The sequence below is a fragment of the Lepidochelys olivacea genome (genome assembly GCF_965140295.1).
Source record: "Lepidochelys olivacea isolate rLepOli2 genome assembly, chromosome: 9".
Classification (NCBI taxonomy): Eukaryota; Metazoa; Chordata; order Testudines; family Cheloniidae; genus Lepidochelys; species Lepidochelys olivacea.
The window spans coordinates 59,465,137-59,483,996 of record NC_140419.1 but is presented as its reverse complement, the minus strand read 5'-3'; the positions used below and the strand labels follow the sequence as shown (position 1 = coordinate 59,483,996).

The 18,860-nt window shown below is 51.6% G+C and overlaps 1 protein-coding gene across 2 annotated transcripts in view; it reads right to left on the bottom strand.

Moving 5' to 3' along the window:
• Positions 1 to 18,860, bottom strand: part of HDAC8 (histone deacetylase 8) — a 127,142-nt gene that overhangs the window by 19,484 nt on the left and 88,798 nt on the right. The window contains exon 10 of one of the 2 annotated variants that reach the window (XM_084638615.1): positions 85 to 190. The exons of the other annotated variant lie outside the window; for it this stretch is intronic. Coding sequence (XP_084494741.1) covers positions 85 to 190 — 106 coding nt within the window. The remainder of the gene's footprint in view (positions 1 to 84; positions 191 to 18,860) is intronic. 2 annotated transcript variants of the gene reach the window in all.

Sequence of the window (18,860 nt, the reverse complement as noted above, 5' to 3'; positions counted from 1 at the left end):
CTTAATGTATTATTTTTGGATTTTCCAACAGCCAGCAGTCGGTCTCCCAGGGCAGTAAGGTGGCAGGAGGTTGGGGAAGCTCACCTTTGATGATGCTGAGGATTTCTTGGACTTTGTGTGGCTCGTTGCGGTCTGGCCTGCAGCTCGGTGTGATCTCCAGCACGTAATCAGGACCATACTTTGTGAAAAACTGCAGGGAAAGGGAAATCAGCAAAGTTGTTGCTGTGCAGGGCAGAAATGGTGTGGGTGAGGTTCAAGGAGAGCTGTCCTGAAAACAATGCAGTAGGGGGAAGCATCTGCGGTGGGACTTGAGGTAGTGGAGACAGACTCCCATCCTTGTTGTCCACTAGATTCCAAATGTGCTCCTGAAATCCCAGATGGAGAGCTTTTCTCTCTCTCTAGTTTAGTGTCTATTTCCCATCTTTATTCAGGAGACTGAATTTCTTCCCAGCTCTTGCCACTGATCCACTCATCTGTAAAATACCTCTTCCCCTCCAAGGCAGCTCACATAGTTTAATTAATTAATTCATGTGTTATGGAGCTTCTACCTGCTTGAACTCTACAACTGTTCTAACAATTCAAGTTCCATATATGAGACATATTTTACAGCACTGCAGCTGTGAATACAATTTTATTTTTCATCCCCCTTGGCACATCCGGCAAATCCATTTAGCATTGTTATATCACACACTTGGGTACCTACACACCTGCCTGTATTAAATGAGAACACACAATGAAATCAACACTCCGGCTGGATTTCCTTGTGCTAGAGTGGTGACACTTTGAACCCACCCCCCTGCACAGCTCTAGCACAATACATTCTTTCACTGGCATGATCCCTGCACACCAGGAAGGTGCTACATCAGACAGGAATTACAGTAAGGAACAGGGCTCGGCCCAAGATTGTTAACATACCTCTCCATACAATGTGCTACAGATGTGCAACTAAGTCTATAGGAGAAACACTGAAGTTTTTCACATTAATACAGAATACCATAAATTATTGCGTGAGCACACAACACCAAGCACAGAGCCAGCACATGGGAGGTTTTAAAAATTCAGCTGGTTTTGAGTTAAGTGTGTTAAAAAATGTATACATTTGAATTTAAACTTAGCCTAAAAGGTTGGCCAGTTTACAAGAAAGTAATTAGGCATGCAGGAATCAGGCTTATTCTATAAAATTAAGGGAAAGCCAAACTAGCTGGACTCCCCCGCGTAATTAAATGATACACAGGGCTAATATCGGAAAGGTGTCATTTGGCAGCTCTAGCAGCTGAGATCCCCCGTTTATCTACAAATACGTACAGCACAGGCAACAGCTATGAAAGCTTTCCCACACTGAGCCAATAACGTTCTTCAATTCTGATGACCAGCAACCATCTCTAGGGAAGGAGGAGAGAAATCCCCATAGCCCAGTTAGTTCTTAACTTTCTTGGCAGCCTTGGCAAGAAGTGCCAATTGTGACAAAAATTTCTGACAAGGACCCCTGTTCCCTAGGACACAACCCCCAGACCACAAAGACCAGACACCCAACACACAGCTAAGACTTTATTCAGTTCATTATTGACTTTGGCGGGATTTGAGCCTGCGACAGAGCAGAAAGGTTTTGTATCTGGTTTCTGCTCTCCTAAAACTATCCACATACGGGTGCTATGATTGAGGAACACAAATATGGGTAACTGCGTTCTAAGAGAAGTGCTGGATAGGTTTACAGTGGAACAAAATTGACGTTGTTTATTTAACCCTCCATTAAAGGATAAATATCGTATTTCAGAGGAAGTTGCAGCATATCTTTCATCATTTCATGCCCTCATTTCAGCCTATAAAACAATACAAAAGGACTAGGGCTGTAAAGCGAATAAAAAAGTTAATCGCGTGATTAATTGCGCTATTAAACAATAATAGAATACCATTTATTTAAATATTTTGGATGTTTTCTACATTTTCAAATATATTGATTTAAATTACAACATGGAATACAAAGTATACAATGCTCACTTTATATTTATTTTTAATTACAAATATTTGCACTGTAAAAAACAAAAGAAATAATATTTTTCAATTCACCTAATACAAGTACTGTAGAGCAATCTCTTTATCATGAAAGTTGAACTTACAAATGTAGAATTATGTACAAAAAATAACTACATTCAAAAATAAAACAATGTAAAGCTTTAGAGCCTACAAGTCTACTCAGTCCTACTTCTTGTTCAGCCAATTGCTCAAACAAGTTTGGTTACAATTTGCAGGAGATAATGCTGCCTGCTTCTTGTTTACAATGTCAATTGAAAGTGAAAACAGGCATTCGCATGGCACTGTTGTAGCCAGCGTCGCAAGATATTTACGTGCCAGATGCGCTAAAGATTCATATGTCCTTTCATGCTTCAACCACCATTCCAGAGGACATGCATCCATGCTGATGACGAGTTCTGCTCGATAACGATCCAAAGCAGAGAGGACCGACACATGTTCATTTTCATCATCATTAGTCAGATGCCACCAGCAGAAGGCTGATTTTCTTTTTTGGTGGTTTGGATTCTGTAGTTTCTGCGTTGGAGTGTTGTCTTTTAAGACTTCTGAAAACATGCTCCAAATCTCATCCCCCTCAGATTTTGGAAGGCACTTCAGATTCTTAAACCTTGGATCGAGTGTTGTAGCTATTTTTAGAAATCTCGTGTTGGTACCTTCTTTGTGTTTTGTCAAATCTGCTGTGAAAGTGGTCTTAAAACGAACATGTGCTGGGTCATCATCCGAGACTGCTATAACATGAAATATATGGCAGAATGCAGGTAAAACAGAACAGGAGACATACAATTCTCCCCCAAGGAGTTCAATCACAAATGTAATTAAAGCATTTTTTTTAAACAAGCATCATCAGCATGGAAGCATGTCCTCTGGAATGATGGTTGAAGCATGAAGAGGCATACAAATGTTTAGCATATCTGGCACGTAAATACCTTGTAACGACAGCTACAAAAGTTCCATGCGAATGCCTGTTCTCACTTTCTGGTGACATTGTAAATAAGAAGCAGGCAGCATTATCTCCCATAAATGTAAACAAACTTGTTTGTCTTAGCGATTGGCTGAACAAGAAGTAGGACTGAGTGAACTTGTAGGCTCTAAAGTTTTACATTGTTTTATTTTTGAGTGCAGTTATGTAACAAAAAAAATCTACATTTGTAAATTACACTTTCAAGATAAAGAGATTGCTGTACAGTACTTGTATGAGGTGAATTGAAAAATACTATTTCTTTCATCATTTTTACAGAGCAAATATTTGTAATAAAAAATAATATAAACTGAGCCCTGTACACTTTGTATTCTGTGTTGTAAAAGAAATCAATATATTTGAAAATGTAGAAAAACATCCACAATATTTAATAAATTCCAATTGGTGTTCTATTGTTTAACAGTGCGATTAATCGTGATTAATTATTTTAATCGCAATTCATTTTTTTCAGTTAAACGTGTGAGTGAACTGAGATTAATCGATAGCCCTGAAAAGGACCTATAGTAATGCTCACGGTGATGGAACAGCAGATTGAAATACTGATCTCAGTCATTTAGACTATAATTTGAGCACTCTCCCTGTATGAACAAGACACACATTCCTCCTAGCATGTTAGGAGCTGAAGGTCATGTAAATGGAAGGGTCATTTTTCCTAGAAGTAAGATTTTCAGAAGCACTTAAATTCCATTTGCAGAAGAGACTAAGGCCGTAGATCCTCAAGGGTATTTAGGTGTTAAACTACCATTGATTTCAAAGGCAGTAAGGAGCATAAATACCTTTGAGGATGTGGGTCTAGGAACTTAAATCACTTTTGAAAATTTAACCTCGCTCTTCAATAAAATCTTAGATTTGACTGATGGCCTGAGTGTCATGATAACAATGGTAATTTCTATCACATGCATACCTCAAATGCATAAGGCATCTCCACTAGTTACATTATATTCTGAATGCTCCATGGTTGTTATAGCACACTACCATCCTAGTGGCTACTAAGGATAAACTTACAATACAGTTTCCATGCACATCTACTTTTCACATGTCCACAACTTTCTGAAATAGTCACCTTTTAAGAGTTGGACATTTTCCTTGCTTGGTTTGTGCCCTGAGGTGAATTTGGAAAGAGTTTTCCAATTCACCTCCAGTTCACGTTGTGGGAGAACTATGAACATTTTCGCCACAGTAAAAAGCATTCTTACCTTGCTTAACAGGGCTACAGCAAAAACAACTGACACTTGAATGGAACAGTGGTTTTCAACCTTTTTTCATTTGTGGATCCCTAAAAAATTTCAAGTGGAGATGCAGACCCCTTTGGAAATCTTAGACAGTCTGCAGATCCCCAGGGGTCCACAGATCACAGGTTGCAAGCAACTGGTCTAGAGGTTTTGATTGGTTTGAGTTTGCAAAGGAGCTTAGTGCAATGCATGCATTACCATGTAATGATGCGCAAACCAAGTTATTTCAAGGAATTTACACATTCAGCTGAAAAACCTGCTAAGCTCAATAAGATCTTTTAATTTCATTTCTATAAAAGAAAAAGGAAATGAAATGCAAAAACACTGCAACGTTAGGGTTGCAGAGTAAAGTCACAAAAAGTTAGAAAATGCAAAGTTTATGGTTCTAACAGCAAAACTTGCCTCATTTGTACTATTTTCTATTTTTCTTTTTTCTGTAAAAGTATATCATGGTTTATGACATAAGTATAACATGTTCATAAAAATGAGTTATGGGCAACAATGAGGATAGTACTGTTGTCAGAGCCTTTACTTTTGCATTTCCAGACTTTAAAATCACAATACTATTAAAATCACAAACGCCACATGAATACAGTTAATTAATACTGCACATGAATACAGTTAATACAGCAATTAATTTCCAAGATATATCTTGTTGTTTCTTGAAATGCAATTTCTTGGTATTTAATAACTAATATCCCAATCCTGAAAGTAGCTTCATGTGAGGACAGTTCCAAAGACTCTGTGTGGATGCAGAGCACGTGAATGCTGAACTGTGCTACGTTATTTTCTATTGTGGCAAATTGCAGGCATTACTATGATGGGTCCCGTGCTTTCTCTTCTTGGGGGGTGGTGGCGGGGATCAGGGCACTGTTTCTTGCCCCTGAACGGCGTATTAACTGCTCCACTAGTGCCCTAGAGGAGGGGAGTGGAGAGGGAGGGACCCGGGCCCACCCTCTACTCCAGGGCCCAGCCCAGGGGCCCTAGGAATAGTGGTAAACTGCTTGAACTGGGTGGGAGGAGGTATTGTTTCACGGTCTCTGTGTATATAATGTCTTCTGCAGTTTCCACAGTATGCATCCGATGAAGTGAGCTGTAGCTCACGAAAGCTCATGCTCAAATAAATTGGTTAGTCTCTAAGGTGCCACAAGTACTCCTTTTCTTTTTGCTTGAACAAGTGGTTCCTTCCTCTGGGCTACTTCCCTCTCCTGCCCTTCAGCTTGTGGGGCTTCCTGCCCTCCCTCTGCACTAACCAGGTGTCCCTTTACGTAGGGTTTTGGTCTTCTTAGCCCACCGCAGCACTTCTCCAAACTCTCCTCTGCTTCCCTCCAAACTGCTCTCTGATCCAACACCAATCCACTCTGCTTCAACTCCTCCTCTTGTCTGATTGAAGCGGGGCGGTTTTTATCATGTGACTGGCTTCAGGTGCTCTAATTAATCTATAGCAAACTTTCTTCCCTCTACAGGGAATAAAGCTCCCTTCTAACACTCTCCTGCTGCCCTCTGGCCATGCTGTATCACACATCCCCTCCCCCCTGCTCAATACCATGGGGTTGGGCTATTTGGGACGAGAGGCAGTGCTGTCGTGATAGGCCATCAGCATTCCAGTGTTGGCTTCTGGCCCTATGTGTACAGGGAAAAGGAAGGGCTGTAGGGATAGGAACCACCTACTCACTCTTGCGTTCTTCTCCTTGTTTCTGTGCATCCACTGGAGTGGGGTGTGGTCTGTCACAAGGGTAAACCGCCGCCCCAGTAGGTAGTAGCGGAGCGTCCCCATAGCCCATTTTACCACCAGACATTCCTTTGCAACAACGATGTACTTTTGTTCCCTGCGGAGGAGCTTCTGGCTGAGGTACAAGATCGGGTGTTCCTCCTCCCCTACCATCTGCGAAAGGACTAGCCCCACCTCCAAGACATCTGTTTGTAGGATGAATTCCTTCTCGAAGTCTGGGGCTATGAGTACGGGATGGCAGCAAAGGGCTGTCCTTAGATCTGAAAATGTTCCTTCTGCTGGATCAGTCCACTTTACTATCTCGGGGCCCCGAGCCTTTATCAAATCTGTCAATGGCCCTGCTCTTGTGGCAAAATGATGGCTGAATCTCCGATAGTATCCTACTATCCCTAGAAATGCTCTGACCTGCTTTTTGTGGACTGGTCAAGGCCAACCTTGTATTGCCTCCACTTTGTTCCATTGGGGTTTCACCAAATCTCTCCCTACTACATACCCGAGGTATCTGGCCTCAGTTAGTCCTATCACACACTTGAGAGGGTTGGCAGTGAGGCTGGCCTTCCGCAGCATGTCTAGAACTGCTTCTACTTGTCCTAGGTGCGTTTCCCAGTCAGGGCTATGGATGACTATGTCGTCTAGATAGGCGGTGGCATACTTGGCATGGGGTGGCAGCAATTTGTCCATAAGTTGCTGGAATGTTGCAGGGGCCCCATGGAGTCCGAAAAGGAGGACAGTGTATTGGAACAGGCCAACGGGCGTAGAGAAGGCAGTCTTTTCCTTGGCATTCTCGGCCAGGGGAATTTGCCAATATCCTTTGGTCAGGTCCAGAGTGGTTAGGTATCGGGCCTTGCCTAACTGATCAACTAGCTCGTCAATGCGTGGTATCGGATAGGCATCGAATTGGGATACTTCATTCAACTTCCGGAAGTCGTTGCAAAACCTCAAGGTGCCGTCAGGCTTGGGGACTAGGATGATAGGGCTGGACCACTGGCTGTGGGATTCTTCAATAACCCCGAGTTCCAGCATCTTCTTCACTTCTGTCCTGATTTCTTCCGGTATTTGGTACGGTCTTATCATCACCCTTATTCCAGGACTGGTGACAATATGATGTTGGACTAGTGTCGTACAGTCCGGCTGTGTACAGAACACGTCCTGGTTCCGTTGGATCATATCAATGACCTCGGTTCATTGTTCTGGAATTAACTCAGGAGATATCTTCACCTGCCCCTGTGGGTCGTCTGTCTGGGGTGGAGCTCCCCAAATGACCAGGCACGTCTCTCGGTCATGCCAGGGTTTCAGTAAGTTGATGTGGTAGATTTGCTCTGGCCTTCGGTGGTCTGGTTGTCTGACCTTATAGTCCACCTCCCCAGTGGCTTCCACTATCATATATGGTCCATGCCAGCTGGCCAGGAGTTTGCTTTCTGCTGTCAGCACTAGCACCATCACCCATTCCCTGGGCTGAAATCTCCGTACTTTTGCCTGACGGTTGTAATATGTCTGCTGGGCCTCTTGTGCTTTTTCCAAATGTTCTCGTACTATAGGCGTTACTTGAGTTATTTGCTCTCTCATCTATGTCACGTGCTCAATGACATTCTTTCCTGGGTTGGGTTGTTCTTAACAGTCTTCCTTGGCAATATCTAATATTCCATGTGGGTGGCATCCGTATAATAGTTCAAAGGGAGAGAAACCAGTGGACGCCTGGGGACTTCCCATATAGCAAACATTAGATACGGTAGAAGGGTATCCCCATCTTTTCCATCCTGTGCTACCACCTTCCGGATTATACTTTTAAGGGTATGGTTAAACTGCTCAACCAGTCCATCTGTTTGTGGATGGTAGACTGAGGTCCGTATGGCCTGGATGCGGAGTAGGGTACACAAGTCTTTCATTAATTTTGACATGAAAAGGCTTCCTTGGTCTGTCAGGATCTCCTTAGGGATTCCCACTCTGGCAAAAACCTGGAGTAGTTCTTTTGCTATTGCCTTGGATGTGGGGTTTCTTAAAGGAATGGCTTCTGGATACCACGTGACGTTGTCAAGGATGACTAGTATGTTTCGGTGGCCCGGTGCCAATCTTTCCAGTGGGCCCACTATGTCCCCATGCCAATCTTTTCAGTGGGCCCACTATGTCGAAAGGGACTTCAATAAAGGCAAAGGTACTAATGGGGCTCACAAGTGAGATCGGGGGCTATGCAACTGGCATTCAGGGCAGGAGGCACAATAGTGCTGGACCTCTGCATGTATTCCTGGCCAATAAAACCTTCTTAGGACTGTATCAAGTGTCTTGTCTACTCCTAGATGTCCCCCAAATAAATGACTGTGAGCTAACTCTAGTACTGCCCTTGTGTGTTTCCGTGGAACTAAGAGTTGCTCTACTTCTTCCCCTCGTATTTGCGCTATCCTGTACAACAGATGGCGTTTGAGCATATAATATGGCCTTGGGCCTTTGTTCTTTCCTTCCACGGGTACGCCATTTACTTCCACTACCTCCTCCCTCACATTCGCATTTTGCGGGTCATTGGCTTGGTCCTGCCCGAAATTCTCATGTGCGGTACCAATCTGATCTAATTGCAGGGGGTCTGTTGCCCCTACTTGGGTAGGAACCGCCGAGTCATCACTGGCCTGAATGATCTCCTGGCCTCCTGAACGGGTTCGCCTACCAACAAGGGAGGTTTTCTGGTTCTCTGCTAGAATTCTGGTCCCTAATCTTCTATCTGCCCTCCTTTCCCACCTAGACTTTTGGGATTTTCCAGGGGATGAGAATAACTCTGGGGCAAATTTGGCAAACATTGGGGTGACGCTGTCTGTAGGTGCCTCCGTCTTAGACCGGGGGTTGCTACCCTCCCCTGGCTCTAATGGGGGGAGTAAGCTCTCAAACCCGGGGAAGTCCCTACCAATTAAGACAGGGTAGGGGAACCTGGGGACCACCCCTGCAGTCATTCTGGTAGTATTCCCCTGGATCTCAATCCGTACAGGGATTGTGGGGTAGAAATTTACAGTGCCATGAACGCATGTTACCCCTGTGTTTTTGGCCCGGGTTAGTTGGTCTTGCCCCACCAACTTCCCTGAGACCAGTGTGACAGCACTCCCAGAATCTACTAATGCTATGGTCTCAATACCATTCATTTTTACTGATCTTGTATACCCATGCGAGGTCATTGCGACCCCTACCAGGCCGATTAGGCCACATTGCTCCCTGTGATCCCCCAGATTACATTGCATAGGCTCTTCCCTGTTGGGGCCCTGGGCTGCTATATGCCCCAATTCCCCATACTCGTAACACCACCCCCTTATTCCGGTTGCCGCCCTCTGCCTGGGGCTATTTGCCCCCCGCCCTCATCTCTCTCTTCCCAAACCCCCAGGTCCTTTCTTGGCCTCAGGCCATTCCTTGGTGTCTTTCCTCCCAGTTATGGTTCTCCTGGAGTTGTCGACAGTCCAGGGCCTTGGGTTTGGGACTGGCTTCCTGGTTTGCTGTGTCTCACCCCCTGGGGTCTGGAACAGTTCACGGGCTGCCAGCTGTCTTTCCACGAGGGACACCAACTCATCATAGGTGGAGGGGTCATTCTGGCCAACTCAAGCCTGGAGGCTGGTGATAGCCCCCTCACATACTGGTCTGGTACCAGGAGCTCCATCATCTTCTTAGAGCTGAGGGCCCCAGGGCGCAGCCATTTCTGGGTCAGGTGGATCAGGTCAAACAATTGCGATTGGGGCGTCTTGTCCTCTGTATACTGCCACTCATGGAACCTCTGGGCTTGCAACGCTGTCGTTACTCCAAATCTGGCCAGGATCTCTGCCTTCAGTTGGGGATAATCTGCTGCAGTCTCCGTGGCCATATCGTAGTAGACCTTCTGGGTCTCCCCACACAGGAACGGGGCGAGGATACCAGACCACTGATCTTGAGGCCAGGCCTCCCGCAGGGCTGCTCTTTCAAAAGCCAGGAGGTATGCCTCCACATCATCCTCCTGTGTCATTTTCTCTGGGCAGTGGCTAGCCCGTATGGTCCGGGTCCCGTCGCAGTTGCGGTTCAGCTCCATAAGGGCCTTCAACTGGTTCACCAGCTTTTGCAGCAGGGCTTGGTCCTGCGCAGCCTGACTCATCAACAGATGATTAGTCTCCTGCTGCATCCAAGTTGCCTCCTGTTGGGCGGTTGCTTGGACCCGGGTAGCCTCCTGCTGGGCTGCGGTGGCTTGTATTAGGGCCTTGACCAGGTCATCCATCTAAGGGACGGGAGGGTTTTGGCAAACCCTAGTTTAAGTCCCCAGCACATATATCCCACTTCCAACACCACGTGTGGCAAATTGCCGGCACTACTATGATGGGTCCTGTGCTTTCTCTTCTGGCGGGGAAGGGGCGGTTCAGGGCACTGTTTCTTGCCCCTGAACTGGAGTATTAACTGTCCCACTAGTGCCCTAGAGGAGGGGAGTAGAGAGGGAGGGACCTGGGCCCGCCTGCTACTCCGGGGCCCAGCCCAGGAGCCCTAGGGATAGCGGTAAACCACCTGAACTAGCGATTTCTTCCCCTGGGCTACTTCCTTCTCCTGCCCTTCAGCTTATGGGGCTTCCTGCCCTCCCTCTGCACAAACTAGGTGTCCCTTTACCTAGGGTCGTGGTCTTCTTAGCCCACTGCAGCACTTCTCCAAACTTTCCTCTGCTTCCCTCCAAACTGCTCTCTGCTCCAACACCAATCCACTCTGTTTCAACTCCTCCAAACTGCTCTCTACTCCAACACCAATCCACTCTGCTTCAACTCCTCCTCTCGTCTGATTGAAGCAGGGCGGTTTTTATCATGTGACTGGCTTCAGGTGCTTTAATTAATCTATAGCAAACTTCCTTCCCTCTAAAGGGAAGAAGGCTCCCTTCTTACACTCTCCTGCTGCCCTCTGGCCTGGGCTTTCCTTGCTTTTTGCCCCTGCTTTAGTTCCCCCGCCATGACCGGGCCAGACGCTTTTTCTTCGTTTTGTTTTGTTTTTTTGCTGGTTTTTTTTTGCTGCCGTTCGAGTGCTGGTCAGCTGCCAGCTTGCCTGCCAGCCCCCCCACGCCTGCCCTCGGACCTTGCTATTGCTTCAGCTGCAACCCCCAGAGGAGGGGGGAGGACTGCCGACCCGCTCCCCGGAGGAGGGGAGTGGACGCCCCCAGACCCAACCGTTTTGCTGTTTGTTTGTGGACCCGCAATTAATCGTCTTCTTATCTTTGCTTGGCATTTTTGGAATGCTCCACAAAGACCGGGAGAGAAGACAGCTGACAGAGATATCGCCCGGGGAAGCTACAAATCATCATGGAGGGGGCCGTAAGACTGAGTAACTTTTGAACTGTACTCTCGTGTGGGGGGAGTCTGACTGTGTCTTAACTGCATTTGTAGGGGCACGGGGGGTGTGGCACGAAGCTGCTCCCCGATCCATCGGTGCCCCCCACAACGCTACTACAACCATCACGGCCTCCCCGCCGTCTGTCCCTGCTGCCAACCTGCCGTCTGCCTCTAGCCTCAACTGCTTGCTTTGAATTCCATCATCCGGACCAGACACAACAGCCGACCAAACGAGACTCTTTGGATAAACGCGCGTGGGTCCGCGTCCCCCCGCCACCCCCAGACTGCCCACCCCACAGTTTGCCCCTACTATCTGACCCCAACTCCTGTTTCCTTCCCCTGTCCAGTCCGACCCATTTGGCCACCCCCTGCCTGCAGCCCAACAGGGAGAAGTGGTTAATCTGCTTCCCCCTTCCCCCTCCTCCTTCTGGTGTCTCCCCGTCTCTCCCTGCTCACGATGGTGGGGAATGAGAGGGGTGAAACCCCTCTAACAACCTCAGTTGCCCCTCCCCCACCTACCCCCCTGCCCAACCCCCAAGCCTCCCCCCCCACCACTGCTGCCAAAACACCTGCCACCGCCCCCGCTGGGGCATTGGCAGCCGGAGGTACCGGGGTGACTATTGCCGCTGCTACGCCCACCGCCCCCCCCCCCGATTCTAGGAAAGCCCCCGCAGTTAGCTGGAAAGGCCAGGGTGCGAAGAAGGGGAAGGGCCCAGCCACAACCACCAAGCCCTCCATGGCAGAGGCTGCCCCCACCGCTGTAGCCTCGTCATCGACCATGGCGTCCCTCCCCGCTGTTCCCTCCAACAGCTCTGCGAGCGTCCCTCCCCCAGCCCCCAGTGCGTATGCCCGGGTGGTGGCAGCCCCCCCCCACCTCGTCATCTCGCCTACCCACCGCCTCCACTGCCACCAATAGCGGCCGAGGCCCCTTTCCCACCATGACCAGGAAGCATGGCGTCCGTTGCCTCCTGGTGCCCGCCTCACCCCATGTGGAGACATACTTGCAGGCGTTGGCGAGGGTGGTAGGACCCACGGCCATTATGGTGGCCTCTAAAATGTACGGGAAGGTCGTCTTTTTCTTAGCATCGGAGGCTGCCGCCCAGGAGGCGGTGGAGAAGGGCCTGGCGGTGGGGAGGTATTTGTCCCTCTGGAGCCGCTAGAAGACCTGGGCATCCGCCTAGTCCTGACCTCCGTCCCTCCTTTTCTACCCAATGCTGCTCTGTTACCTGCTCTCTCCACCCTGGGGAAACCCGTTTCCGTCATCAGCCCTCTCCCGTTGGGCTGCAAGGACCCCACCCTCCGTCACGTCCTTTCGTTCCGCCGGCAAGTGCAGCTTTTACCGCCACCACCGGCATGTGACGGAGAGGCGCTTGAGGGGTCCTTCCTAGTCCCCTACCAGGGAGCCCGCTATCAGGTCTACTATTCCACAGGAGAGGCCCGGTGCTACCTCTGCCGATCAGCGGGGCATGTCCGAAGAGACTGCCCCTTGGCCTGGGGGGGAGGGGCATCCGAGACCCCCGAGACCCGGCAGGACATCAGCTCCGTCGTTGTCAATGCCCCTGGCCGCCCGAGATCTGCAACCACCTCTCCTCCTGCTTGATCCACTGCTGCTCCTGTCCGGGCCCAAGAGACACCTCCCCTACAACGCCCAGATGAGCGAGGGAGCCCCGCCCTTGCTGTTAACAATCCAGCAGAGCCTATGGAGGAGGGTGCAGCAAAGATATTACCGGGCATAGGAGAGGGCCCGCCCCAAGGAGAACCGCCCCCCCATGTTGCCTCACCGTTACCCCCCCCGAGCCCCTGACCCATTGCCTCTGCCCCCTGACACGACCCCGGCTAACCAGTCCCCAGACGATGCTATGGAGGGCTGGACCCTAGTCCAGGGAAAGCGAGGCAAGTGGAAGGCTTGAGCTCCGCTGCACCCATCCGATGCGGAGGCCCCCCAGAAGACCAGAAAGGGAGGCACTGACACTGAGCCTTCCGCTATGCCCACGAGCGAGATCCATCCGCCGGTGTCGGGAGGGGAAGACAAAATAGCACTGGAAGGTAGAATCTCCCCTCCACGGGAGACCCCGCGCTCCCCTGAGGAAGCCCCTTCTGCCCGAATATCACCCGAACCCCCTGCGAACCCCGAAGCGACCGTCGTAGCGGGCGCCAGAGGGAAGCCCCCCGGGGTGGCAGACGACGACCTCTCCTCCATGTATGAGGAGATCGAGGCCCTAGGTTTGACCCCGGTCACCCAGGGAGAGAATGACCTACTGCCGGCTGGCCTCGATCTGGGCAACCTTACCCGATGTTCCCTCCCCCTAACCGCCTTCCCGGGCGAGCACCCTGCAGAAGGTGGTCCACCACCTGAGGCCATGGCTGCCAAATCTACCACAGAGCCTACGCCTAGCATCACTGGGAGCCCCCTCCCCACCCCCTTAACCGACCCCCTTAACCGTCGAATCTGTTCGGGAGGCACCACCTCTCTGCTGCTTGCCTCCCGAAGCCCAGAGCCTCGCCTCTGCCCCCGCCCCCACCCCTGTCCCTGCCCAATCCACCTCCTACTGCAATGCTATTGCCGCCCCCGGGGTTATGTCCTTCCCGTTTTTTGCGGATCCCCCCCAAGGAGCAGCCTTTGCATTTTCCTGCCGTGACCCATTAGGAGCTGCAATTTTCCCTCCGCCATCCTCTTCTACCCCAAGGCTTGAGACGGACCTAATAACTTTAGCCTGTCAGACGCCCCGTCGGTGGTCTGCACCCTGCCTGCCCGCCTCAGTGGACCACGAAGCTGCACCAAGAGCCCCACCAGGGAATAACCCGGAAATCGCAACCCCACCCCCCCATGAGCTGCGAAAAGCGTTGCGACAGTTTTTAGAAAACATCCGTGGCTCCCGCAACAGGGTACAGCTAGCTCTCCAGCTATGGGGGGACTTTGATCAAATCCTCCAGGCCACAAGGGCCCTTACAGAGGAGGGTAAAGGGAAAGGAAGGCACGGTGCCGCGGCCTACGGGCGGGCCTGCAGCTTCCGTGACGATTTACTCACTTATGGGATGGGTCACGGATTGTTGTGCGACCTGCCAGGGGCTGCGAACACCCCCGCCAACAAGGAACCCCCACCCCCCAGCCCTCCGCATGACGCCCCTCACTATTGCAACCTTGAACACCAGGGGCTGTAGGATGGTTTTCCGCAGGTCCCTGGTGCTCTCTTACCTTCGGGAAGGGGGGTACTCTGTGGTTTTCCTGCAGGAGACCCATACGGATCTGATCGCCGAGGACAGCTGGCGGCTGGAGTGGGGGGACAGGATCTACTTCAGCCACTTCACGATCCGACAAGCTGGAGTGGCGACCCTGTTCTCCCCCAACCTATGGCCCGAGGTGCTAGGGGTCACTGAGGCCGTGCCGGGCCACCTGCTGCATCTCCGAGTCTGTATGGAGGGGCTCGTGGTCAACCTCGTTAACATCTATGCCCCGACAACGAGCCTGAAGCGGCCGCAATTCTATCAGCGGGTGTCCGACTTCCTCAGCACCCTAGATTCTCATGAGTGCTTAGTCCTGGGAGGGGACTTTAACACCACTCTCGAGGAACAGGACCGCTCAGGGGCCGAGCTGAGCCCGGCCGCTGCGAACATTCTCCGAGAAATAGTTGAACATCACTCCCTAGTACACGTCTGGCGTGACCACCACCCAGATGACACTTCCACGTTCACCTTTGTCCGGGTGGAGGCCCATCGGTCACACCACTCTCGGTTGGACAGTATTTATTTATCCCGTTTCCATCTTTCACAGGCCCACTCCTCCAACATTCGGCCGGCCCCATTTTCCAACCATCATCTAGCCACCATAACGGCCTCCCTCCGTGCAGAGAGGCCTGGGCCGGCCTATTGGCACTTTAACAACAGCCTGTTGGAGGATGAGGGCTTCGTGACGTCCTTCCGGGAGTTTTGGCTGGCCTGGCGAGAGCAGCGGCGTGCCTTTCCCTCGGCGCGGCGATGGTGGGATCTAGGGAAGGTGCGTGCCAAGCTCTTCTGCCGTGACTACACCTGGGGCACCAGGCGACGGAGAAATGCAGCGATAGAGCAGTTGGAACGGGAAGTCTTAGAGATGGAGAAGCGTCTGGCCGCCAGCCCTGAGGACCTGTTCCTCTGCAGAGAGTGCCGGGAGAAGCGGGAGGAGCTCCAGGCCCCCGAGGACCATCGGGCCCGAGGTGTCTTTGTTCGATCCCGCATCCGACTCCTTCGGGAGATGGATCGCGGCTCCCGTTTCTTCTACGCCCTGGAGAAAACGAGGGGGGCCAAGAAACACGTCACCTGCCTTCTAGCAGAAGATGGCGCCCCCCTCATGGATCCGGTGGAGATGTGTGGGAGGGCCCGTGACTTCTACACAAGCCTTTTCTCCCCGGATCCGACCGATCCTGGCGCTTGCAGGGTGCTCTGGGAGGAAATCCCCATGGTCAGCGTGGGCGACTGAGACCGACTAGAGCTGCCTCTCACCCTGGCCGAGTTCTCGGAAGCCCTCCATCGCATGCCCACCAATAAATCTCCAGGCATGGACGGGCTGACCGTGGAGTTCTACCACACGTTCTGGGATATTCTTGGCCCAGACCTAGCCACTGTCTGGGCTGAGTCTTTGCAGGGCGGGGTCCTCCCTCTTTCGTGCAGGCCGCTCGCCTTGTTGCCGAAGAAGGGGAACCTCCGCAATTTACGAAATTGGCGTCCCGTCTCGCTCCTTAGCACGGATTACAAAATCGTAGCGAAAGCAATCTTGCTGCGGCTAGGATCCATGATGGCGGACGTGATCCACCCAGACCAGACCTATACTGTCCTGGGTCGCAGCATTTTTGACAACCTATTTCTAGTCCGAGATCTTTTGGAACTTGGCCATAGAGATGGTCTGTCGTTCACCCTCCTGTCTCTTGATCAGGAGAAGGCATTTGATAGAGTGGACCATGGGTACCTCCTGGGCACTCTGCAGGCGTTTGGATTCAGACCTCAGTTTGTGAGTTTTCTCCAGGTGCTGTACGCTTCCACGGAGTGTCTGGTTAGGCTCAACTGGACCCTGACCGAACCGGTCAGCTTCGGGCAAGGAGTACAGCAGGGGTGCCCCCTCTTGGGCCAGCTGTACGCTCTGGCGATCGAGCCCTTCCTCTGTCTCCTCCGCAGGAGGTTGACAGGGTTGGTGCTGCAGGAGCTGGAGCTGTAGCTGGTCCAAGGACCCAGGGGACTTGGCGCTGGTGGAGGCTTGCCAGGCCATCTATTCGGCAGCCTCCTCCGCCCGAGTCAACTGGGTCAAGAGCTTTGGCTTGGCGGTGCGGGACTGGTGGCGGGTGAGCTCCCTCCCACCCGTGCTTCAGACCATCCGGTGGAGCGCAGGCCCGCTGCTCTACCTAGGCGTTCACCTTTCTGCCACGCACCCTTGTCCGCCGGAGAACTGGCAAAATTTAGAAGGCGGGGTGATAGAGCGGCTCTGGAAATGGACGGGGCTACTCCGATGTCTCTCCCTCCGAGGGAGAGCACTGGTGCTTAACCAACTAGTCCTGTCCACGCTCTGGTACCGGCTCAACACCCTGGTCCCGGCCCCGGGTTTCCTGACCGACCTCCAGACATCGATTCTAGAGTTCTTTTGGTCAGGAATGCACTGGGCCCCTGTTGGGGTTCTTCATCTACTCCTGAAGGAAGGAGGGCAGGGCCTGAAGTGTCTGCACACTCAGGTCCGTGTCTTCCGCCTCCAGGCCCTGCAGAGGCTCCTTTATAGTGCAGGTAGTTCGATGTGGAGCATACTGGCGCACACCTTCCTGCGCTGTTTCCAAGGGCTCCGATACAACCGGCAGCTCTTTTATCTTTGTCCGAGAGGTTTTCCACGAGACCTCTCCGGGCTGCCGGTCTTCTACCAGGACCTCCTCCGGACCTGGAAACTGTTTTCAACGGCCAGGTCCGTGGCGGCCACCATGGGAGCAGATCTCCTCACGGAGCCCCTGCTACACAACCCCCAGCTCCGTGTGCAGGCGGCGGGGTCCCGCTCAGTGCGCCAGAGTTTGGTCCTGGCGGAAGTCACGAGAGTCGGAGACCTCCCGGACTACGACCGGGGAGACTGGCTGGATCCCGTGATGCTCGCTCGGCACATGGGGCTCTCCAGACCTCGTACCCCCCGGCGCATACTTCAGGAGGTGAAGGCCGCCTTGACACCCGCTGCTCGGGCTTATCTCAACCGAGCCCTGCGTGAGGACGCACCCTGCCCACCCTCTATCCCAGGCCCGCCGGACCTTTCAATTGGGCCTCTACCCCGTAGATCCCAACAAACCCCTCACCCTTTCACTGCGAGCCGGCTGCATGAACTGCAGCCGGTCAGCTTCCAAATCGCACCACGGAAATATCTATACACACTCACACTTCACACCCTTCACGCCCACACCCTGGTGTCCCGCCCCGATACAAAGTGACGGGACCTCCTGCCACCTTTAGAGGGTGAGCAACCCCGATGGGCCAGCCTGTATTCCACCTTGGTCCCGAGGCCCGTCGGGGACATTAGTTGGCGGCTCCTTCACGGAGCTGTGAGCACGGGCATGTTTTTGAAACGGTTCACCCCCATCCCGGATACTTGCCCTTTTTGCAATGCGAGGGAAACCTTGGCGCACGTATATTTGGAGTGTGCCAGGCTGCAGCCCCTTTTCCGGCTCCTTACAAATATTTTATTACGCTTTTGGCTACACTTTTCCCCTGACCTTTTTATCTACACACTCCCCATCCATGGCCCCACAAAATTGCGAGATCTCCTGGTTAACCTCCTCCTAGCCCTAGCTAAAACAGCCATTTATAAAACCAGAGAGAGGAGGTTGGCTAATGAAGCGTCCTGCGATTGTAGGGCCATTTTCCGATCCTCAGTACATTCACGTATCCGGGCGGAGTTCCTCTGGGCGGCGTCCACCGACTCCCTTGACGCCTTCGAGGAGCGGTGGGTGCTGTCCGAGGTTCTCTGCTCGGTGATCCCGTCCGGTTCCCTCCGTCTGACCCTTTGATTGAGGGGAAGAGCGAGAGACCCCAGCCCCAGCTGTTGCCGCTGTGGATATCATCATTACTGTCACCTAGGAGGGGTCCTATCACATGTAGCGTACATCCCCTCCAACCCCCAAACCGCCCACCCTGCAGCCGTGCCCATCTTGTCGGGCACTCTCAGGAGAGGAATAATCGGTGACACTGGGCGTGGCACTAGGTAACTCGAGGAGGTGGAAGACCATGAGTGTCGAGGAAGCCCCCCCGCTCTAGGCCACCAGGTAACTCAGGAGGGTGGAAGACCACGAGTGTCGAGGAAGCCCCCCCGCTCTGGGCCCAAGCTAGCCTGAACACTTCTCCCTCCTGAAAGCTGCTGTGTTGTACCTTGTGTTTGCTTTTGTTGCATAGTTTTGCTTTATTCTTTTTGGTGATTCCTTGTAAGTATTACACAAATAAAATTCTTTTCTGCTTCAAAAAAAAAACAAAAAAACCACATTCTCCTGCTGCCTTCTGGCCATGCTGTATCACAGTTTTAGAACAAAATTTGTGATCTTAAAATAGTTTTTTTACATAACCACAGAAAAGCAATGTCTAAATAAATTCTATCAGCCACT